This window comes from Parambassis ranga, chromosome 5 (genome assembly GCF_900634625.1).
Source record: "Parambassis ranga chromosome 5, fParRan2.1, whole genome shotgun sequence".
In the NCBI taxonomy this organism is placed as follows: Eukaryota; Metazoa; Chordata; class Actinopteri; family Ambassidae; genus Parambassis; species Parambassis ranga.
The window spans coordinates 21,931,741-21,956,972 of record NC_041026.1 but is presented as its reverse complement, the minus strand read 5'-3'; the positions used below and the strand labels follow the sequence as shown (position 1 = coordinate 21,956,972).

The window sequence follows — 25,232 nt, the reverse complement described above, 5'->3', positions numbered from 1 at the left end:
TCTGTGCATTGTGATGAGGCCAAATTTGAGCACTTGTGCTATTTTAACCTTGTGGACTCAACTTGCCTTTCACTCATTTATGTTTCATTCACGTACTGTATGCCATGTATTGTTATTTTAAAGAGGCACTCCAGTAATTATGTATTGCAATCACATAAAGTTGCAGAACAGAGTGCAGAGAGTGAAACAGTCGAGCTCCAAATCACTGCAAAAATCCAAGCTAACTTTAGACTGATGCTACATTCGTGAAAGCTATCCCAGATTATTGTGCTGTAGTACCACAGCCACTGCTGCTGTTTACGTAGTATTGCAAAGAACTCACGCGCCATAGAAGTGTGATACTGTAATTATCATGTGTTTCACAGGTCCTTACAGACTGAAGCTGGTAGTTTGATATAGTTAAAGATTCTCCACTGTGTTGCTGCACTGCACACAGAAAGAGACTGTTTGTAGCAGACATCCTGCTTTCATACAAACACAAAGATAGAAAGCATGAGAGCGAACTGGGGGTGGGGGTGGGGGCTACATCTCTGGACAGTGCCTATTGATCGCCACCCGGCACACACATCACCACAACTTTCACAAATTGCTATTGAGAAGTGACCTGTAATGCAATTACTGGCCAATCCGGGGCCTTGGCTGCCATCAATTATTAAAAGCTGCCTGAGCTGCGGTCCGCTATCCCGCCTCAGCTGGTGCGTTGTGTCATTATCACATCTGCCGGCCACCAGCTCACCAGCTGCTTCGGCGGGGTCGGGAATAAGATTTCAGAGTGCCACTTCTCACTCTGTCGAACATATCGCATGATATAGGCCAAACAAAGAAAATTGAAATTGCTATATTATATATTCCAGAGGCTACAATGAAGGTGAGGAAGGTCATGGAATAAAATGGGTTTTGTTTTTTCTTTGCAGATTACCACTGAGCAAGAAAGCAGTATTTACAGAGGAGCAAAGGCGCTTTGTGAAAACAGGGAGGTTAGTTTCTGCTTTACGAGAAATTTTACAAGTAGAAAAAAAACAACATTAATATTGCAGTGTGGTAGTTTTAAAAGCATTCGGCACTGTAGTCTGTGCCAATAACAAATCAATGGCTACTGTTTCTGCCCCTAACCTGCCTCATCCCACTGTTTCATCATTTTACATAATCATCATTTCTAATCATTCTACATACAGATTACACACGTGGCTCGTGTGTAATCACGCTTTTTTATTTCCTACATCGTTTCTACTACCAGGGTTATGATGAAGGAAGATAACAGCAATGCAGGCATTGCATGGTAATTGCCCTTTGCTGTGCACTGACACAGTAATTTTTTTTTAGTTGTTCTCATTATAAAAGCCCTTGTTCAAACTGGGATTGTGATTTTTTTTTCACTGCAGTCATTGTGAAATAATGTATTTGTTATCGAGCTCAATAACAGAGCACTTTAAAATCAAAGGAGCAACATTGCATATGAAAAGTAACTTTAACATAAATTTTTAAACACTTTCCACCTAAATCCACCATTATTGGAAAAACTAATGATAACTAATGCTTAAATAAAATATCTTAAAGAGACTTCCAATAAAATCAAAGAGCTAAATATTCTCTGTAACCTTTTAATTTTATGACAGCAGTCGGTCTGCTGGGAAACTGGAAACTATTGATTAAGAAAAATAACTAATATACTGTATATGAGTGAGCTTCATGCTGTACAGTAAGATCTGCAAGAGGCCCGTAAAACCTCCGGAAAAAAAAAAATTAAACATTGAAATAAAATGTTCTCTGCTGAATCAAAGCATCTTTTTCATCTTACTCACAACTGAGAGAGGAGAACAGACGAGTCACGGCACAATAATGCTCAACAAAAAATGAAAGGTATACAGGCTAGACCATAATATCCTCCAAGGATCAATAAAAAACCACTTTAATAGTTAAATTATATTGTAAGTGTGACTGATTTATTAGGTTTTATTGTTTCTAGTTATCTTTCCTCTGTTCTTCAACATTTAATGTGCATGGTAAATTACCCGAACAGGCTACAATATAAAAAAAAAAACAACATTCCAGTTACTGTTGTGGAAAGACACACAGTACAGTATGTGTGTGTGGGGGGGCTTCAATGCATGAAAAAAGACAACTAGATATAGCAATGTGACATACAACTGTTCGGAAAAAAAATCCCTAACCCAGCAGGATATTTCAAAGCAGCTGGAGTCAGACAGACCTTATAAAGCGGGAGCAGCAGCAGGAGGTAAAACTATGACAATGGAGGAATGACTATCACAGCCAGCTTATGGAGATACTTAAATCTGTGAACTGTACGCATGGGCAGTGCTGAAGTCGGGCGCACACTAGTTAGGATGCTATTAAAGTTTTTTTTTTTTCTTCTGTGAAGAATAGCTCCAGCTGCAGCAGCCCATGCTTCTGTCCTCCCTGGACTGTCACAGACACTGCTGGGTTTTATATCAGTAAGGAAGTACAGAGCTTCACAGAAGAGATACAAATCAAATCATGCAACAAAAAAATTTCTGGCTATGGCCTTCACAGAAAAGTTTGTTTGTTGTTTGTTTTTTTTTTAATGAATGAAATTACATTTTTTTTTACCACCTTCCATTCTGCTGAGCACAGAATACCAAACTGCCGGTTGTGACATCAACACTTATAAATGCTCAGTGGAGCGGGCTGTTGAGGGTGAAGACTCCTAGGTGCACCGTAAGGCTCCAGATCAATACAAACACTAAGAAAAGGACAGACTGTGACAATAGTTTGAGCCAGTGGTAGACTGAGATGCTGAAAAGAGCATGGCACCTCTGAAACTTCTGAGGCGGAGATATGCTTTTAGTGCAAATATAAAAATATTTGGATCACCCAATAATGGCACCTTTCAGAGGTGTTGTAAATTGTTTAGACAGTTTAATCCATACCTACCGAAAGCATGTCACACTTTTTAAACTAAGGACTCCTTTACCTTCTTTACGGTGTCTGTTTGAGTAGTACTTTTATTTTTATAGTTAACGCAGTAACTATTCACAACGTGGTTTGCAGCTTTTTGGAGAACAGCTCATTCAAACAACCAGCAAAAGACTCTCAATAAGAGTCTTTTTAATTAGTGGCATTTTATGATTCTGTGGCTGCAAATTATTAATACTTCCACAGAATCGAGTCACCACATGTCACAATGATGAGTGGTAATGAGGTATTTTGTTAAACTCGTATTTTGGAATAGTAACACTGGGGAGATCTGGCCAATACCCAAACTCTCTTTTTAAAATGAGATTAACATCAAAAACTGGGTTACCGCTATGACAGTGTGCACATCGCAGTATGGCTCTTTTATAAAAAGGTGTGTAATTTCACATATGGATCATCAATCCATTGACCCAGCAGGTAGTAGCATGCACCACTTCTGAAATTAGTTGGCTTATTGGACTATAGTGAACTACTGCCTCGAGACAGATGAATTTTTCTCATTTGTACAATCTGCTCAGACTCCACTTGGCAATGGGAGGTTGTAACATCAGGCCTAGAGCCCAGTGATAATGGGAGCATTCAGACTTTCTATGACAAAAGATGGTGTGACGGCTTGTAATGATCTTCGTTACAATTACAGCACCATACATGCTTTACTCCTTCAAGGGGTTTAACCATGTACAAAGTATGTGGACATCTAAACATATGAAATTATTGAAGCTCTTTTTTCTATTATGTAAAGAGGGCACTTTTAAAAAAAGTACAATTTTTTGTTTTCTACTGCTGGTGTGTGACCATCTGACCATGCTGGGAGTCAGAGTGTTGAGAGGCCATTTTTAAAACGTCCTCACCTCACAGCATAAAGTAAAAAGTGGGAGATGTGGGAGAGAGATTTTCAGATGCTGTTTGACCAACTGACAAGCACTTTGGTTGGATTGGATTATACAGAACTGACAGCTTAAGCCCATATGGACAGAGCACTGTGTAGTTCAGGACACAAATCAATCAGTTAATCAATCCAACCAAAACCAAGGAGATAATCTGCTGCCTTGTCAGCCTTCATTTTAAGGCTTTTCACATGAGTCTGAAAGGCTGCAGGAAGAAGGCCACTGATGTGGCTGACAGTCATTGTTCCAGTTGATCACAAAGGTGTCTAATCAATGGTTCTGTGCATCACAATGCAGTTTTGGTCAAAAGTTAGAATCACACCTTTGCCCAATACATCTGTGTATGCCATAGCATGGAGATGTCTGCACGAATGCAACTGAGGCAACTAAACCATGCTTAAAAGTGCATATAACTTAAGAAACCTCCTATATGTTGTTAATTAAGTTAATGAACTGTTACAGGTTTTTTAACAAACAGTGGAACCTGTATTTAACTCTAAATTTATTACAGATCCTATTTCCGGGAAGTCTTTCTGCTGTCTGTTGGGGAAACTCATTTGAATTTTTATTGCAGGCTTATGACCTGCCAGATTCAGGCTGCAGCTGCCTCACTTAAAAGCTTTGCTCTGGGTTGGGCACTGGATACCGTTTATTCTTTTGTTACCCAGAATACTGCCAAAGCACGCTGCTTTCTTTTTTATTGTCAGGCACGTAAGACTGAAATAAGTTCTCATTAGGTCTAGGCGTTTACAGAACTCTGCATTTTTGTGAAGCCTGCATGCTTATTGATCTTGTGTGCCAAAGTCATTTTAGCTAAAACTTGCTTGTGCATCACTCCAGCATTCTGTCAATGACTGTGTATTCATTAAAAGGAGCATGTTATGTGGCAAACGGTTTTCTTTTGGATAAGGGTGATTAGGGTGGTTGATGAGGTGATGGCTGGAGGAGAGGGAGGGGACGTTTTAGCTGCAGGGTCCATGGCATTAGTCATGTGGACGTACAGCTATGCCTCCTGCACATTGCACCACTAATCTAAATCTACATGAGGGAGTGAACTACTGTAGCTGTGCATGCCTAGGGGAAACAAATCAACCAACCACCACCAAACACCACCCCTCTCCCCACCCCCTCCCAATGAAACACCTCTTCACCCACTTCACCTGGGGAGCCTGGCAGTTATTGACCAATGAGGGCGACTTATTGAGAAAAAGCTGCCATGAAACTGGGTCGCAGGAGCCAATCAATGCCATGGATTTCTTGCCCTGGCATTATCTCAACTCAGAGAGAGAGAGAGGGAGAGGGGGGTGGTGGTGAAAAAAGACACAAATCAGTTGGTATGGAGGCACCTCGACTATACCTCTCCACCCACTCCCTCCATCCACCCACTCCTTCCAATCTGCCTTCATCTACCCCTTCCTCTTTCCTCCCTCCTGCTTTTCATTTGCTTTCCTGCCTTCTCTGTTGTTTGTTTGCCCCTGGGCTGAAAACTCTGTGTGTTTATGTGTGTGTGTGTTTGTGTGTGTGTGTGAAAGCGCTCTGAAATGACGCATTGATTCACAGTGTTCTATATTTTCTCATCTGGCTCACTATTACAGTGAGAGTCAATCGACGCCATATATCTCTCTCTCGCTCCCTCTCTCTTTTACTTTCTCCCTATTTCTTTCCCTCTCTCTCTCTCTTTCTATGAGTATCAGAGTATCATGTTGTTGAATGGAAGTGTTTACGAGGAGTGTTGTATTGCAGTTACAAGAGAAGAGTTTGGAGTGTGAGTGCGTGTGTTGTGAGTATCGCTGGTGTGTTTTGTACCTGTTTGTGTGTGTTTGTATGCATTATTTTCAAACTTGGAACATGATGCAAAGTATTGAGGAGTGCGTGCTCCTTTTGTGCACTGTGTGGGGGTATATGGTAGTGCTGAGGCCTGTACTGTATATCTGACAGTGTGTTTGAGGAGATGCCAAATCTGTTTTTTTATTTTTTTTTCCTTGCATGTGTTAGTATTTATATGTGTGCAGGAGGATTTGCTGGTGGGTATTTGTACCCTGTGGTTTGTGCACACACTGCACTTGCTCAAGCTCTGCAACTCCACCCTGTGACCTACACATAAACACACAACTACACACGCGTGTGGACACAAAAACGCATCCTCCCACTCGTGAGGACTTTTGCCAGAATCAATAGAGGAGCTTTTTAATGCTTCTTGCTGTAGTACGAGTCTGAAACTGGAGCGCAGGATCACAAACTCGGCAGCCAGGGCCCAGCGTTTGGGACGCGCCCCATTTTAGATCTGTCTCACATCACTGTCTCCGAAAGGAATAAGAATCGTAATCCACTCAATAGCTGCGTACTTAAAACAAAACAACACACTAAAACTAAACTACTACTGTTGATATCTTATTCTAAGCAGTGTTGGAGTGACATGTTATGAAACAGCATTAAGTAACTGAAATAAATGTAATTGTAAGCAGCTACAGTTACAATAAAAATGAACAATTAAATTACACATACTAATCCAAATGCTAAATATACAAACTTTCACAAATTGCCTCCTATGGAAATATTTCAGCAGCTGTAACATATTTGATTGTAACACTACCACAGTAGGCAGGCTCACAAGGAGCTTTGACTTCAGTGAAAATAATTCCAACATCGATATGCTCTGTATCAAACTGAGGACATGCCTACAGGTAGGTTAATGGCACTGCAGTTATACTGTACTGTGTACTTCCCTTGAACATTTGTTAACAAAATGCTCCATTAAATTGATAAACTAAATAAAACCAATAATTTATCTTAAATTTCAAAAGGACTCACAAAAACACTGGTCACTATAAGACTGTGTTGTTGTGTGTAATTACAGAAATGGAGACATTACAAGAAGTGACATAATCACTTTCATTTTTAATGTCATCAGTATCAGTCATCAGTATCAGTGTGTTTATGTCTTTATGAAGACTCTTTGTAAATTGCACTGACCTTTCAAGACACACTGACACACCTCTCCACAGATAAGACAATACAATATACTACCACTATAGGTGCAGCTCATATTCTTTGTCACATCTGCACCATAGGCTAGACACTGTGAGGCTGGATTGTCTTAGAAAAAATCTTATAATACTGAACTAAACTCTATATTCCACATTATGGAATATCAAGATTGACTCGGGGGATTAATGTACCCCCCACTATTTAATGACCTCTTTGGTTTTTGGACAAATCATTTCTTGCCTAACAGGCCTCATGACATAGTGACCCATCTTCACTTCTTCTGCTGACATTACTCTGTTTTCTCTACATCGCTTTCTTTCAAAGACAGTACATCCCATGGATATTTGGAATGTCTTCAAACAATGCAACACTGCATTCCTGTGTCACTAGAGTTGATTGAATTATGTCAGCAGAAACTTACTCCCAATCAGCATAATCCTGTGTACCTGTAGTTTCTACTGAAAGAGGAATGTAAAAATGATTTGTCGCATATCACAAACAGATCAATGTCAGTGTCACTTTAACATTGGTATTTTTGCTTGGCACTTGTTTACCTGATACTGCAGCTGCACACACACACACACACACATACACAGTCACACAAAGCAGCTCTTAGTACTTTGTCTGAGCTACACCAACAGCCTACAGCCATGCTTACAGGGCATTTCCACTAGGAAGCAAAATCCCCTCTTCTCTCAGCTCACCTGGTAGCGAAAAAAAGGAAGGCAGAAAACTTTTTAAATATAAGGGTTGGGCCAACTTTGACGATAAAAAGCGCATCAGGACATGAAGTGAAGGGGAAAGAGGCTTTAACGGGGGAAAAAAAAAGGGATTTCATTTGCAGGGTTTTGGTTGTGTTGGCCTGTGAGTGGTGGATTGATAGAAGATGTTGAGAGAGAGAGAGAGAGAGACAGAGAGAGAAAGAAGAAGGCAGGTAAAAAAAAGAAGACATGCAGGAAAGAGGGTGTAGTCGTGCGCCATAAAACGTCCCACTGCCTTTCCCAGGGCCAAGTCCTCACTCTGTTTCTAATGAACTCATTTATTCTGTTTTGCTGGCTTTACCTCCACCAGCAATAGAAGACAGTCTCCTGCTCTGCCACTCGGCTCAGAATGCTCTGCTTCAGGGTTTGTTGAGCATCTAGGTCTGTCCTGTGGCATTACCTTTGTTTACTTAACGCTCACCATTGATCAAATGCAAAGACTGTCCTATGCTGGCAAAGACATTGCTAATTAGCATTTTCTTTTAAAGACAAGGATTGCAAGTGACTGATCATATTTATTTGCTGCACTACTATGCAGCATGTGAAACAAATACAGTGTTCTTTGTGTTTCTGTTGATCTTCAAACCAGTGACATAAGCTGTTTCACACAGAGAGTGTGCGCTAGATAAAAATCAACTGATTGGCTGTTTTGTAATTCAACTATGTTTCAAACAGTGGAAGGTTTGTAGATGAGGACACTTTTTACAGTGTAAAGCTGACAGAATAAGGCAGAGCGGCTACATATGCATGAGCCCTACAAGAAGACAAGGCTGGTGGCAATCATCTAGAAATTGAGCTGCTAAGGGGGGAATACCGATGAAAGACTGATGATGTCTTTGCTCAAATTTCCTTTTCCTGCCACACTGGGCTGTGAGATTCTTCGCTTCTTGAGACGCCCCCTACATTAACACTATGTTACAAACTACAGGCTGGGGTGGAAACACAACACGACAGTGCTGTTTGCATGGCTTCACTTTTCCCAGAGAGTAGTATTATTCAGTTTATATCATTTTTATGGTGTTCAAGACAAACAAAAAAGTCAAACAGTGAACTCATGGAGTACACAGAACTAGAATACACATTAGGTTTGGGATGCCTACCTCACTGAGCTTGGCAGGTTATGGACAGATTTATGTATTGTCAGGCACGCACATGCATTGCATCCTGGTATATGCAGGCTTTGCAATAACAGAAAACTCTCTTGTCAATTTAGCACACATGGAAACAGTTGTTGCTTCATTTGACTACAGTAATTATCAACATTGTCTGGACAGCCACATAAAGAGTGGCTTCCCCTTTAAAGATGCAAAGACAGAGTCCTTAAAAATGTCTTCTTTTTGTTCCCATATATTCTGCTCCATGTCAAACAATAGCAACAAAGGCAAAAACATCAATAGGCAACACACTTTGTGTGAACACAAAATCGCATTCTGGTTTTGGCCAAATATTTAATCTCTCCTCTCTCTCACCGTGTCTCTCCCTCCCTCTTTCTTTCTGAATAATATGCCACTGGGAAGTGAAAAAAAATGGAGAGCACGGATCCCCACTCCTCCGCTCTTCTCGACTGCACGTCTGTGATGTCATAATCACTCACATCAAAGGCTGTGCGCTCAACACGGCGACTGTCAGCTTCCCTGGAGGCGTCATTAAAAACGAACAGAGCAAACCGAGCCATGCCTGACAGAAACGCATCAAAACATCCTAACACGCACACACACGCACGTGCCAGATTCAGGTGCACATACCTACCAAAATGCATAACACACACACACACACACAGTTTCATGTAATCATCTATACACTAAAGAAAATGCTCACACTGGGACTCAAATCTTCAGGCTGTCTCTCTCACTCACACTAACAACCGAATATGTATTCAGTATATCTTTGTCTGTGACAATGTCAAAACTCCCTCATTCTGTCATGCATGAATAGGAGTTCAGCATTTAAACAAGCACACGTTGCTTCCAGCTGTATTGTACATGTGAGTAGTAACATCCACAGCATGTGAACATCTGTCCTGAAGATGTGCTGTCGTGATATCCATTCATGATGCACACCCGTTGTCATAATGTGGAGCGTGCCCACAAATGTAGAAAGAGCCAACATCCATCTGCCCACCCACCCGCTTTTTATCCCTCTCTCTGTCTATCTCTCTCTCTTACACACATACACACAAACTTGCCCACACACATGGGTGCGCACACATGCACAGACACACACTCATTTACACAAACTGGAGGAAGGACTATAAATAGTATGCCTATGATGTGATGCTGTGTGGTTTCTCCCTATGGGTTTGTGTGTGTGTGACTGTCAAACTGAAAAAAAGAGTGAGGCAGAGGAGGGTGGGAGGGCAGAGGAAGAGGAGGGATCTTTAAGAGAAAGAAGGGCTGTGCTCATGTCTGGTGTGTAGCCAGTGATAAATGGTACATGACAAGCACAGCAAAGACAGAGAGTCCCCATTTATTTGAAATAAATATACAGCATTAAATGTAAAAATGAGCATCTGTGTTTATGTGCTGGAGTAAATCAAAGATGTAAGGCTTTGCTTGTGTGTTGCCATGATGTTCCTCATGTATGACTTACCCCTGGCAGGGTCTTCTGCTCATGCAATGCATTCTGGGCTTTCAGGGCTGACTCTCTGGCACAGTAGGTGAGGAAGGCACAGCCTGGAATACAGCAAGAGAAAGAAAGAGAAAGATGTAATCATATTATGTGAATTGGGACAGGGAAGGTGAGACAACTGTGGGAGGATGCTGCACCAATCAAAATCAAATAGCCAAAAATAACACACACACACAGTAATACACAGATTGAGCCTACAGCCATAGCTGTGAAACTCTCGCTCTGGGAATTCTCTCATGTTTTTGTGTATGCCTGTGACTGTTTGTTCATGAATGACAAACAAAAGAAAGATTTCTGCATATAGTAACACATTCCACATGCATGCAGACGAGAAATAAATGGGACCAAAAATGGCAGCAACGAGCGACAATTTGTGCATTTTATTGTGTGAGAGACACTATGGCCACATCAACATATCAAATCTGACTGAGCTTTTTCCCCGCCAGTCTGAAATAGCAGTTATCCATTCGTCCATCGCACTCTTCTGGCTGCTGTGACAGGGATAGACAGCCTGACAGCTTCTCTCTCTCTCTCTCTCTCTCCTTTTCTATCGCTCTCTCACCCACCCTGCCCCCTCCTGATTTCTCCATCTCTCTCTGCTCCATATGTTCCAAGACTACCCACAATCCGTAGTTTTGTTAGCACCTGGGCTGACATGTTGGGGGTGGAAAGAAGATGGAGATGCAGGAGGCAAGGAAGAAGTAGAAGCCGTGGGGGAACATGTAAGCTGTTCCCTCGCCACCCTCTGCTGACAGCGAGGCGCATGCCACTGTCAGAGAGCTGACAAACTGTCAATCTGCAGATCAAGGCTAATGATTCATGTGTTTGACAGTTTAATAAAACACTTACAAAGACAACTGCATGATAGGCTGCAGTGACACAACACAATTTGAGCTCATACTGTACATGCAGGTGTTTGGCTTGTTTGCTCAATGCAGACTCTGGGAAATTTATATAGAAGATAAAACCATTAATTTAAACTAGATTTAATTAAACTCTGCAAAAGAAAACATCATGGACCATTAGTCTCTGGACTGGCACGTTGTTAACATCATTTGTAGACATTAAAAAAAATATTTTACTGAACAAAGAGGTAGACATAAACATTACAGCAGCAAGAAAAAAAACTTTTGCTTGGAACTACACATTTCTACATACTGACTTTTGCAAACTGTTCCCTGCTGCCATGCAGCAAACACGAGCACAAAGAGACAAAAGAACCATGGTTTGCTCTGATAACATCAAACGCTAAGCATTAGACGATTATCATAGACCCTCCCCCCAAAGACAGTGTAGTTGAAAAAAAAAAAAAAATCCCCCTCTCATAGCTCTACCATGTTCTGTAAGTAGACGCAGCATGCCTCCTATTCTCTCTGCTCCGTGTCTTTAACCCCAGGTCGTCCTGATGGGGGGACACTGGGGAGCTCCGCCTGTTGGTGTTTTTAATTAACGGGCCTCTCTCTCATTAGGCGAAGTGGGAGATGGCCGCTGACAGCTTGGCTACCTCCACGTCCTCACGGGCCTGTCGTGTTAACACTACATGCCATTGCAGTCCCATAGGAAAGACATGCGAGCCCCTGGCTCATATGCCTGACACTCACTCACATGTTTGGAGTGCAAGCGTGCACTGTGACCAGTACCCTCAACATTCAAATCCATGATTTCAAGGAAATATCAAATTGGAGCAATTTTAACATGCTTTAATTCAAAATTTAAAACAGGACTTAAATAATTCTTTTCAAACGCACACAAAGTGTTTTACAATAATGAATTTTGTGTCAGAATATTAAGCTATTCAGCTGAATTTAACATTATATTAATTTCTTTGCAAACTGCAGTGAATGCAGATTATCTGTCATGTTGAATCAAAGAGAAAACGAAAGGCAAGCAATCCTTGTACGCCTTCCACCGCCCCCTCCAAGCATCGGTTCTGAGTTCATATTTTTTACATTTGTGGTGAGAGCCCAATGATGCTCCATGATTCTTGGAGGAATATACTGAAAGCATACACATACACACAATATACTCAGCAGGTCAGATGTTGAGATTAGGGATAGATGGCTCTTTCTTACACATGTTTGTGTACAATAAAAATAATATTAATAATAATAATAGCTGTGCTACACATGTGTCGCTCATTGATACCATTGTATACTCATACCATACTCATCGGATATTAACTAATCACATTTTAATCAACAAAATCAATATTTTCACAAATGAACCTAGCTATATCTGAGCCACATGGCTATTGTTCTTAGGTGCAGATTCATGTATAGTGTATTCTATGATCACCATATATAGCCTGCATAAAAACCTATCAAACTTTAGCTGTAACATAAATGTTGTCTTAGAGCGTCAAATTTGTACTGAGTAGTAAGGGTAAGTAAGGGTCCACCACTCAATATTCATACACCTATGGCCGAGACGGGGTGTAACATACACACACACGGACACACACACATGAAAAGTGACAGTCAACAAACGTTCAATTTATCATCATTGTCACAAGTCAGATGCTGGCAGCAGCTCGAGTATCTGACTAAGACCCATATTGGCCCAGGAGAGAGAGATAAGCTGTTTGTTTCTGCTGTCAATGCTGCCAATTTGGTTTCCCATCACTTCAAATTCAAATCAACAGCAGCGCAGAGGGGATCTGAGAGAATGTGTGTGAGTGTGTGTGTGTGTGTGAGAGAGAGAGAGAGAGATGAGGGAAGGGAGAAAGAAGGGCAAGGGAGCAAAAAGAAAGAGGAGGAGAACAGCAGAGGGGAAAGCAGAACAGCAAGGGATGCTCGGTAAGAGAGGGAGAGGGAGAGAGAGTAGATAAGATCACCTAGCTTCTGTGAACACCATCCCCCTGTGTCCTACACTCGCTTCTTATCTCAACTGCTGCAGACACCCTAAAGGGACACACACCCACCAAGAGAGTGAGAGAGAAACAGAAAAAGAGTGAGAGACAGAGAGAGAGAGAGAGGGAAAATGTGGGGAAGGAAATGAGAGAAGATGAAAGAAAGCAGCGAGGGAATGATGGAGATGGAATACTTTCTGGTGGGGGAAGAAGAAAGAAACCCAACTGTTACCAGGCCTTATTTAAATGACAGCTGTGTTGAACCACGTGGAACTTTGACCTTGTTAGAGAAAACCTTGGCTTGATGAGCCATCTTTGCCTGATGAGTTCCCTAACAAGTTGCCTTTAGGGAAACTTTTTTCCTGATGTTAATTTGTATTAGTCATCCTATATTTATACTTAAAAACCTGCCTATATGTTTGTTTAATATTTATTAATAATTTAATTTAATTTATTTTAAGATAAATACATTTTTAGAGTTAAATGTCCTGTACATTTTAGCAACACACACACACACACACACACACACACACACACACACAATGCAGAGGAAATACATGGCTGTCTTTGCATTTGGTCATTGCTTTTATGCAATGGTGTAAATGTATTGCATATAGTAGACTGTAGAATGGACAGCTCTAAATGACTCAAGCATTTAGAGCTGTCCATCTATGATCTGATTACCCAACATGCATGTTGATGCTAGATGTGAATAGAACCTCTGTCTTGTGGAACAGAAGAAGCATTGAAGGTAAAGCGTAAAACATCTTCAAGAGACTCATGCTGGTTCACTTGCCTTTGTTTTAAGATACACTGTAGATATCTATCTCAGGTCATTAAAATTCCCAAATTCCCAGAAACAATAGAGAGACTGTGACCTCGGTGACACCAATAGCCACGTATACAGTACATGGATGGGGACCCTCCAATCCTTTTAGTCCAATCAATTTCAAGTCTCCTCTGAAACTAATTATGATCCTACCAAAATTAAAAGAACTCCTGAATTAATGCGCTGCACTGTTACTGGGCACATGAATTACTTTTTACAAGCATGCATTGCCTGATGCCACCCAAGACTAGAAAACTTGAGGGACGATGTTATTGCACAGAATTCTCTAATTATCTTGTGCCTATTAATTCAGGGATTGTAAAAGCCTGACATAAAAAGTTCCCTCCTCTCTCTCTCTCTCCTTTTATTCCCAGCCACAGACGGGTAGAAACTCCCAGTGATCATTTAAATATTTCAGAACATCTTGGTAAGAGCCTAAAAAGAGTCAATAGCATTAAAAAGCTTTATCCACGGCACAGCTAAAACTCTGCGCTGCGCAGCCCTGGAACTCTGCCTCGAAAAACTTTGGCATGAAACTTTGTTTGAGGCTGTCCAATTTCAGTCAGTCAATAGAAATCTCCACGTCTCCGCCTACCTCACTTCTGTTAGCACTTATCTCCGCCTGAAAGGGTTGACCAAGGACAGCCTTTGCTCAATAAACAGAAGGATGTTTTTTTCCCTCTTTTTCAAAAAGATTGACCTTAAGACAAGAAGGTTTAGACTGGATTTTTTGCGAGTGCTAAGGCTTAGATAACACTCTTCAATTCACTCTTGAAATGGGTCAGAGTAAAGACAAAAAAAATCTTGACTCGTTGTGTTCAGAGAAATGCGTGTAAATCCCCGGTCTTTTAGTTATGTGGTGAAAACGAGTAGCACTGAGTGTAAAACAAGAATACTAATAAGAGTTTGTGATTGAAGAATGACACAGTGATAGAGAAGAGAAGTCAACAGTTCATGGCATATAATCCTACTGTTGAAAGTAAACAGTCTTTAAAACTGTGTGTCTCTTATGGAGACATTGACCTATGGACCAGCTGTATTATAGTTCTGATAATTGGATATTGTGAAATGTTTTGATTAGAATTGCTGACAGCTCTAAGTTAAATATCTCAGACTAAATCTGGTAACAGAGTGAAAAGCCTGGACAGACCCCTTCACTTTTTCATGCTGTGAGGAATAGTAATTCAATAAAGTGAGCAGCAGTTGCTCATATCCCCTTCACCTCCGCTGACCTTTCAGATCATTACTCACCAAGGAAAAAAGAGAAAGAGGATAGAGGCTATTTTAGGGGACACAGCCAAGGGCTCCAAGAATACTACAACTTTCTCCCGTATCGTCTTAAAATCTTTAATTGGCAGCTGTGAATCCTGATTAAATAAAAAAGTGCTTTACAACTTGATCTCAGACAACAAAACTGCACTCTGTGTGAATTGAGAAAGGACTCTTTTAAACTTGAAAAAAATATTTTTGTGGCCCTAAACGTTGCTGCTTTTTAGTAGTATATGATATAATTTAGCAGAATGAAGCTGAACTGAGGGTCAGTGTATAAAGGCAGAGGCAGGAAATTCATTTGTAATGGCACGTAATCTCTCGTAGGCATCTAGATGCAGATCCCTCAGTGCTTTCTCCAAAAAAACATAAATAATCTATTAAATACAAACACACAATGAAGATGCCACTGAAGGTATCACAGAGCAGCACGAATGTTAATAACCAGGTGATGGATGAATGTTAACAGAAAGCACTGCATTTGCATTTGTTACATTTTCCAATTCTTAAAAGTGCAGGACACTTTGAACCATAAGAGTGGCTCCAGCTATAACTATATTACATACTGAGATGAGGATATGATGATCATCAAATAAAAGTCATTACACACCATTCTGGCTGAATACTGAGTTCTGATTGACTGGAGGGTGTAAAATAACTTTTTAATAACTGAGTATTTTCTGCAAAAATTTTACATCATTATTCCAAATCAGAGTGCTCCAATGGTTTCAATGTTACTTTTCAGTAGCACAGTGAAAAATAACCAGAATAAATTACTTCCAAGTTCCCCCCCAAAACTGTGCAGGGAATGTGTGAAAATTACAAAACAATCCCGAATACTGCAGCACAGCCTCATACATGAATGATGAAACAGGCCGACGGCTAATGGCTTCCAATACAACATCAGTGATCATTAGGGTGATGTAGTATAAGAAAAAGATAATAACAATAAGTCACAAACAAAGAGTTCAGGTTGCTTCCACAACATAAAATACTTGCCTCTTTCATCTGCAACAAATCTCTATGCCATTTTCTTGGTGACATGGTAACAAGTTTTGCCATTTGGGACGTCTGATTTTGTGATGCACACAACTACATGATGGCACATAAAGGCGACAGTTGTGTCAACTTCAAATACATGGCCACTAGTGTTACCTGGTGAGGATGAATGAGATTTCTGACTATTTATCTATATATTTATTCTTCTATATGTCTATTTATCTAACTATCAAGTACACATGTTTGGACAAATATTAGTGGAGATAACAGATGCATGAATACTAAAAACAAAAGTTTTCCTTACGTGTTTGATAGACCCCACATCACAACTGTAGATGACAGTTTTTTCATGACAACATCTGTGAAACAATGAAACCTTTCAAATGGTAAGGTGGTGTGTGTGTGTGTGTGTGTGTGTGCGTGTACGTAGCTCTGTGTGTGTGAGTTTGTGAAGATAACAAGTCCCATCTCTCGCCTTGCTTTCCAGAGTGGCCGTCTCTAAGCTGTGCTAATCGATTGGTGAAGGAGGAAAAAAGGCCAGCTTTAATGTGTTGCATGTGAAGGATTTACTGGAGAGCAGAGCCACTGAATCAATGGAGTAGAAAATGCATCATTAGGACAGTGTCGTCCCTCACCTCCCCCTCCACACCATCCAACCCCCTCCAGTCACCCTCCACTCCACCCACCCCTTCATCCCGTCCCCTCCTCTGTTCCCTTGAGGGGCAAGTCGGAAAACACACTTACACATACAAACACATGAAGAAATGACCAGCATATAATGCTTGAGGTTTCATGGCACAAAGCTTCTTAAACAACACTCACAGAGAATGCATCACATGAAACATAAATGCTTGAATGGACACACTTGTTAAAAGCCCTGATGGCCAAACACACACATCAAGTGCCCTGAGCTGTCCCCAATTTCCAGGCAGATGAATCATCTCCCTTTCATCCTACCTCAGCCATTTTATCAGGAAATATTTGGGAGGCCCAAATTTAGCTTTTCATGATATGAATTATTAAATGTGGAATGACTCCTAAGATGAACAAAAGTCTGCACTGCTACCCATCAGGTCGGCCATTTGGGGAAATTTATTGATGCTGACTCATATGAAAATGTAGGACAGATGGACCCTTAAATGGCCAAATTATAACAATGTTGTGTTTCATTTGGGAACATTGTATTCAGCCGAGTGAAAAAAACAGTTTGGACTATCTTGAGACACTAAAACTCTCCTCTAAAAACTACACAGCAGTTAAAAGCTGAAAGATCTTTTCACTGATTTGGATTCCTGTCATGCAGCAGGGCGTTAAATAGACAGAATACATCAGCCCGGTATTTCTAGAATTTGTGTCCGCATTGGACAGTTTTGCATTCAGTGTGAGACCAACAATTGCTCTCTTATCAAAACTCTTCATTAGTTGTCTGACCACAGGCAATAGCCAGATTACCCAGATTACCCAGATAGATAGATAGATAGATAGATAGATAGATAGATAGATAGATAGATAGATAGATAGATAGATAGATAGTGTTGAGAACCTAGCTAGCAAAGTCCATTAATCAAAAATCCATCTCCAGATGAATCATGTATCACTAAGAAGACAAAGTGCTTTAATTCTGTCATGGGAGTGGTCCCATGTCTTGTCCCCCTGGTAAAACACTTACAGGATAAACATTCCCATTAATATTCCTCTGTGCTCCTCTCCACTCCACTCCACTCCACTCGCTTCGCTTCTCCTTTCCTCTCCCTGTCCTATTATCCTGCCTCGGCGGACATCCTGTCCTGTCCCGTCCGCCTTGCCAACCTGCAAGACGGAGATGAGAGGACGATCCAAATGCAGGAGGGGGAACATGAATCATTACACTTCCTGTTGTTGCACACCGTCCAGGGAAGGAAGAGAGAGGACGCCCCCAGGGCTCCGATTGATTCCGGAGACTTAATTGGGTTTATTAGCCAAGATGTTGGGCCCCGCGAGGAGGCTCCCAGAAGCCGCTGAGTCCCCCCCCAACTCCATTCCCACTCTTCTGAAGGAGAAAGCCTGCGTAATTGTTTTCCCTCCATCTTCTGTGTCATTGTCAGATGGGTCCTGCGGGATTATTAGCAACCCCAGGTCCCTCAATAATTCATCCAGAGCTATTTATACACAGATGGAGAGTCCTCTAAAGTCTCCCCCAGTGAGATTATCTGACGCTTAGACAGACAGACAGAGAGCGATGGAGAGAAACAGGGCTACAAAGGGAAAAGCACGATAGAGATAGACAGAGAGAAAATGGGAGAGACATACAAAGAGAGTAAGAGGGATGGAGAGAGGCAATCACAAAAAGAATGCAAAGACGAGCAAAGCAAGTCTGACAGTGTATAAAACAGCGAGAACGTTTTAGGTAGACACAATGACAATGATTCTGGTGTGCATTAAGTTTCAAGGTGAAACTCTCTCCTCTGCTTTGCCAAAGTGAACAAAAGCACCGTCCCGGGAATAGCATACCCTCACACAACACACATTAATGGCTTTTAATCTTCCCCCTTTTTCCTCCATTTAACACAATTAAGATGTTTGCAAAGCTAACATGGACCACTAGTCGCTATAGAAAGGACAGATGAAAGACATTCAGGGATTTCCATATGCAAAGTAAACACAGTTATCCATCCCTTCTAACGTGTCCATGCGTAAGACCAACAAAACAGCAGCCAGCCATTTCTTAAATCACCCAATAATTCACTAGAACAACATTCACACATTAGCATGTTAACATTAGTGTGTTAAATAGCTCCTAATCCCAAACAGAAAGAGGCTGTGTGACTGCATGCTTTTAATAGCTTTGCAGATACCTGTGTCTTCCCGCCTGTGAGTTGAGGGGACATTTTGTTGTCGTCAGACTAATGAAGCCTTTGGCACACAAAGTTGATTTTCAAAGTCCCTTTGTTGGCGCTCCAGCCACAGATAATTATATATATTCATCCCCTTTGGCAGTCACTTTTATCCAGCTCATTTAGAAAGCTTGGCTTCCTCTTGGACAAATTGGGACATTGAAAGGCAGATTGGAGTGATAGTTTTTACATTTTGCATCGATGGCACATTAATCAGGGCAACTATAGCTATGGGAAAAGACTTAAGCACACTGTGAAAAGCAAGCCATTTATCTGTAACAAATAGTATCACAAACTCTATGCCTTTATCTAAAATACATTGTTTCTGCCTGTATATGTATCTTGTACTGTAAATGTGTAATTGACCAAAACAAGGGGGCTTAGCTCTGGAAAGATTAAGTAATACAAAATGTGAATAAATTGGCTTAAATGAGACAATTCAAATTCATTCAGTACAACAAAGAGCATCAAGAAACAGCAGAGACAGAAACTTCACTGGACAGTGAATGAATGACCTCATCTCCCGCAATTTCCCCATTGTGGGACTAATAAAGGTATTCTTAATCTTAAAACACAACTTAAATCACAACTAGTTTTAATACAAATATACCATTGAATATAAATCTAGAAAATGACTAGAATATAAAACAGTTTTTTTCTCCAAGATATATTTTGGAAAGAAAACTTGTGTTAGCTTTGGATAAAGCTTATTTTAATTGCCACTGCCCACAGCATCCCCTCAGTATTGATGAACGATCTATAAGGAAACATGTTGTTTTTCTCCCTTTCTCTCCACACACGTACACACACACGACTGTTGCTCGAGGGAAAGGAAAGCTTATCAACCTGCTCACACACGCACTCACACATGCCCATACATACACACACTAACTCCACTGTCTCTACACCCCCATGAAATCATTGCACACCAACTGAAGCCGGGTATGTATACGTTTGGCCAGGATTCCCATCTCCTGTTCTGTGATTAAAGGACCAAACTAATAGGCTCTGTCTCATTGGGAACCTGTGCAGGGCTGGGAGAGACCTCCAAAGCCATTAAATTGCAAATCTGTAATAATTTGCTGAAGGCTTTCTGTCCAGATCATTCCCTGGGCTGATTTGTGCATTGAGGTAGTGTTCTGAATGGCCAAGCACAAACCCAGCTGAGCCCACCAGCTAGCTGGCCAAGTTAGTCAACTAGGGAGCATGCTCTACACACACACACCCCATATTTACTTTACCACAAACACAGTGCAAAGTTTTGGTGTGTCCTTCTCATTTAATTTGCACTTAAATTAGAGGCTAGTTTATGAAGGTGGGGACTTTTCATGCAATAAGGGTAAACAGGGTTAAAAACAAGTCAGAAAAAAATGGAATGGAATCAAACTGTAGTAACCAACATTAATATTGCTGAACAATATTTTTCTATTTGTAGGTCACTAAGCCAACCTTTAAAGATCAACTTTTTAATGTGATAGGATTCTACATTAGCAGTAGTTTTAGTAATTTTGCATGAGACGTGTGTATTCGCACTTTTATCTTTGCTCCTATCGCTGATTCATTTAGATCAGGATTCAATCAGGATTTAGCAAAACCTTGAATCCAAAGAGTTTTGAATGTCAAAGTATTAATAAATAATAACTAGGGAGGTTTTTTTCCAGACTTGTGAAACTTTGCTGTGCATATTCAATGTTGTACAGGGTTATTGAAGCATTTGAAGTTTTTTTTAATTGATGAAAAGGAGGGAGGGCTGTTGTACATCATATGACAGGTACATCTTGCATCTTCAGGAGGATTAAGGCTAAAGCCTTAAATCTGTCTCTTTATAAATCCGAATCAATCACACATGCTCTAGATAGATAAATATGTTGTTCATTCAATATGTTAAAACTAAAATTAGTGTCAAATTCTAAAAAGTGTCACAGTGGGTCTGTTCCATTCTGATCCACACACTCAACAATCCCTTACACACTTTGTACAAGCTGAATGACGAAAAGGCCTATAACACACACTGCAGTACACAGTAAGACCTGTCCTATTAACATGTTGTCAGAGTTCATGCTAATATTGAGGGCACTTGCTTATTTACCCCCAGGGCAGCTGGGAGCTGCAGGGGTCTAATTCTGCTCCTATCCCAGGAAGGTCATACTCCCTTCTTGAGCCATGATGGCCACAGAGTAGTGCTTAAATCTGGCAAAACGCAGCCTATAAATTACAGCATAGGACAGAGGGGTCAGAGCCTGGCATGGAACTGGGCCAGAAGCTATCAATCTGCCGGGGCCAGTGGGGGCGACATCTGTCTCTGGGACTCCCTCATTCTTTCTACTTCTATCTCTGTCTGTCGTTTTCCTTTCCTGCTTTTCAGTCTTTTCTATTTGGCCTCTTCCATCTTCCTTTTGCTCACTCAGTGTCTGTCATTGAACAAGCTCTCCGTGCCTCCATTTTTAGTCTACACCTCTCTTTACAATCGCTGCTCTTTTCTTTTATATCTCTGCCTCTTGATATTCTCTCTCTGTCTTTGTGTGCAGCCCCCACCCAAATTCTCCTCCATGGATCTCCCTTGCCTGTTTTCACGCTTTCTCTTACATCATCCCTGTTTCAACATCTCTCTAATTCTCCTTCCCTCTCTCCCTCTCTCTGTGTTGAGCTCCTTGTCGTTTTACGCACTCTTGCACCATCTCCCTCCGCAGTGATATGTTTTGGTCTATCTGCTCTCCAACCAGCAGGACAGGATAAAGCCTTGATGTACTTTCTCTCAATGTGATGCCAATATGATTTGAATGGTAATGTCTGATGGCAAAATGCAGTGATCTGCAGTTCTGGAGGGATGAAAATAGAATGATATGAACCCAGCAGGATTTGTAGAGACAAATACAAAATTTGAAATATGAAATAGTTCCAGGTTGATCAGATGATTTTGTCATTTTAATTAAATATGTACAATTACAAACCTTCTCTGGGCTGGGTCGCTCACTCAGGTCCTTGCTTTTAACAGTAAAGAGAACAAGCAGCTTAAATGTAAACACTGACACTGACAGTCAAAACTTGTCAAGCCCAATCTACAATAAAGGTTTCCCTTTCGGTTGATGCTTGGTCCTGTGTCATCAGAACATCTTACTTTACATTTGCCATCACCAAAACCTCGAAAACTTCCACATGACTTATTAATCCTCCTCCATTTTCTGAATCAAACTTGTCTTTAAATAATTGAGAGGGATCTTTGAAAAGCCCTAACCTCCATTCCCACCTTCCTTTTACAAGTCAACGTGGTGCATTTTTAATTGGCGGACATGAAATAGGCATGAAGGGAGATGGGAAGAAAGTGAACTGAATCAGGGACACTCAAACCTAGCAGTCATGGCACAGCACAGGAGATTGTACGCATGCATACAGAAGAGGCTAAATATGTGTCTGGCCTGACAAGTCACACATGCTCCAACAGTCTTTGACGTGCTTTCCGTCTGGGACAAATAGCTCATGTAATCCCTGCTTTAGTATATCCTAGCAGGCAGACCCAGATACGCCACTTTGAGTTATGTTTAGCAATTTGGTTGAGAATAAACATCATTTCAACTTTCTATGAACCATAAATCTCCAAAGCTGAATGATTTGTTTAGTGTGTATGATAACAATTTTGTAAGGGCTAACAGGGTTATTGAAAATACATGCATCACAGGTTGGAATTACTGTGTCTGTTCACAAAGTAATACCAATGATTTTCTGTTTCTGATAAAAAAAAAAACAGAAGTTCACCTTGAAAGTAATTTTTTTAAAAAAGGATCAAAACAGAAACACAAATTGTAATAGAAGTTTTGGAGCAGGATATGTAAGAAGAATAAATTCCTGCAGGGTTTGTGATAATGGGCCTTACTTGTGACAAACTTTGGTAGTGTTTTTCATGTTGCTGCTATGTCATGCTGCCGTTTCCTAGTGTCAGTGCTGCATGTGCAACATTAGAAATCACTACTAAGTCTTACTCTGGAGTGTGAACCTGTGCCGCACTGTGCAGTTGAATGATAATCCAGTACATGCACATAAAAGGATCAATATAGGACAAATATGCAGAAAAAATGTATACAGTATATTATAAATGCAGACATGTAGTGCAGATATAGATATTATAAAGTTCCATATAATGCCTCCTGCAAAGATTGATAAAGGAACCTGCAGCTTTATTCAAAAAGGCAAAATACCAGTTTCCATGTTGACACTCACACAGCAGAGATCCATAACCTTGTGACTGCCGAACAAAGGAAATAGCATTTAAACCTATTACAACTATATTTAGAGCATAGTACCTGTGTAACTGCATTCCTCAGATAAGTGTGAAAAATGGACCACAATGTAAAACATATAAAACTAAATAAAAAAGAGACACAAGTCATATGCACTTCACTCTGAGGACTGTAACAGATTGTGTTATGGAACCAGTGTTCGTGTAGCTACATGAATATCATCACATTATTTTTGTCTCCTGAAACACAGTGAGTTTTTAAACACTAAATAAAACCAAGCTAAAATGGGAAGAAAAAACGGATTCTTGCCCACAGAAAGTTCTATTATATACTTTTAACAATCACCAGAAAACAAAAGTCCAAAAACTCAAAAACAGCACGTAAGACTTTCCAACATTTCAAAATTATTGCATTCCCCACTTTCAGAATAGGCCACCGGTATTGCAAGCTGGGGTGGCATGGAAGTGGTATTAAGGGTAGCTTAAAGATTGAAGAGGCCCAAAGCGTCAACTTTTTAAAAATTTACCACATAGCACAATATACTTAGCTGATGCAAGAGCCTTGAAAACAGAAAATATTTACCTCTCCAAGGAGCACTTGTCAAAAAAAGGGATTTTTTTTCATCCTCTGAAAGAAGGTACACCAGGGGAGTGAACACAGCAATAGGTAAGCAAGATTAGGAAACAAACAAAGAAAGAAAAAAAGGAGTTGTAGAGTAAGTATCTTAGCCTCTTTTTAAAGAAAACAAAGGCCAAATGTTGATGAAACATTTAGCACATGCGGCTCTGGGCTATTTAACTGTGTCAAAGCATGAGGAAGCTTTTATACTGTACATCTTGTGTAAAGCAGGAAATATCCTTTGCCTCAGATGTAGTTGAAAATATTATCAGTTGTGTGTAGAGAAGATTGAAACAAGGCGTCTGGACTTGTAGAGTTTTCTAGAAGACGTTTCACTGCTCATCCAAGCAGCTTCATCAGTTTGGTGGGGAAACATGGTTTATATGTGGTTACAGACCTCAGTGGGTGAAACTGCCGGAGGGGGACTGGTTGACAGCCCCCTCCGGCAGTTTCATAGTCGTTAGCCAGTCATTAGACTCACCTGGCCCAGTCAGCCAGAACATCACAGGTAAGTATGGAAACATTTAGTGCTATTGTTTATTTAATGTTTTACCCAGACCCACCCACTGAGGTCTGTAACCACATATAAACCATGTTTCCCCACCAAACAGTTAGAACTGATGAAGCTGCTTGGATGAGCAGTGAAACGTCTTCTAGAAAACTCTACAAGTCCAGATGCCTTGTTTCAATCTTCTCTACGTATAATGACCTGGATGACTGAGAATCTTCATCAACATGTTGTGTCTTTAATGCATCAGTGTATTGATATTCAAGTTCTGTTCTGGGCACAGTCAGTGGTGTTACAGAAGAAATATTAAAACACACACACGCGCAGACGCCTGAAAAAAAAAACTACTCGGAAAATAGCAAAAGGAGAAAAAAAATTTAAAAACGCTGTTGCACACATCTGTCTGGGAATACTGTTGAGATCAGCAACCTCTCTGACCTGTGACAATAGCAACAAATCTTCAGTGTTGTGCTTCTCCGCAGGTCAGCACTCTCGTCCACACTGAGACATGGTGCACCCATTAACACACATACTAACACGATGTTAGTATGCTCCTTAAAAAAATCCTGTTTTGTTATTTTAATATAATATATATAATAGTTCTTTAACCCTTTTTAAGCACTTTTCATTCTAGATATACAGATTTGTCATTCTTTTCTTTTGTGTGCACCAAATGTACTGTGTGAAGGCTGATCGTATATGTCTGTTAGATCCCATCAATCTCTAGGAGGCCAAATGAGATGAACAGATAGGTACAGCCAGCTCTTTACAATATGTCTCACTGTGTATGTAAAGGTCAGTGGTTTTAATGAGAGGACTGCTGAGGTCAGAACA

At 40.6% G+C, this 25,232-nt stretch overlaps 1 protein-coding gene across 1 annotated transcript in view; it reads right to left on the bottom strand.

The window, feature by feature from the left end:
* Positions 1 to 25,232, bottom strand: part of celf4 (CUGBP, Elav-like family member 4) — a 69,242-nt gene that overhangs the window by 39,302 nt on the left and 4,708 nt on the right. The window contains exon 2 of the mRNA XM_028404984.1: positions 10,181 to 10,263. Within this exon, the coding sequence (XP_028260785.1) occupies positions 10,181 to 10,263 (83 nt within the window). The remainder of the gene's footprint in view (positions 1 to 10,180; positions 10,264 to 25,232) is intronic.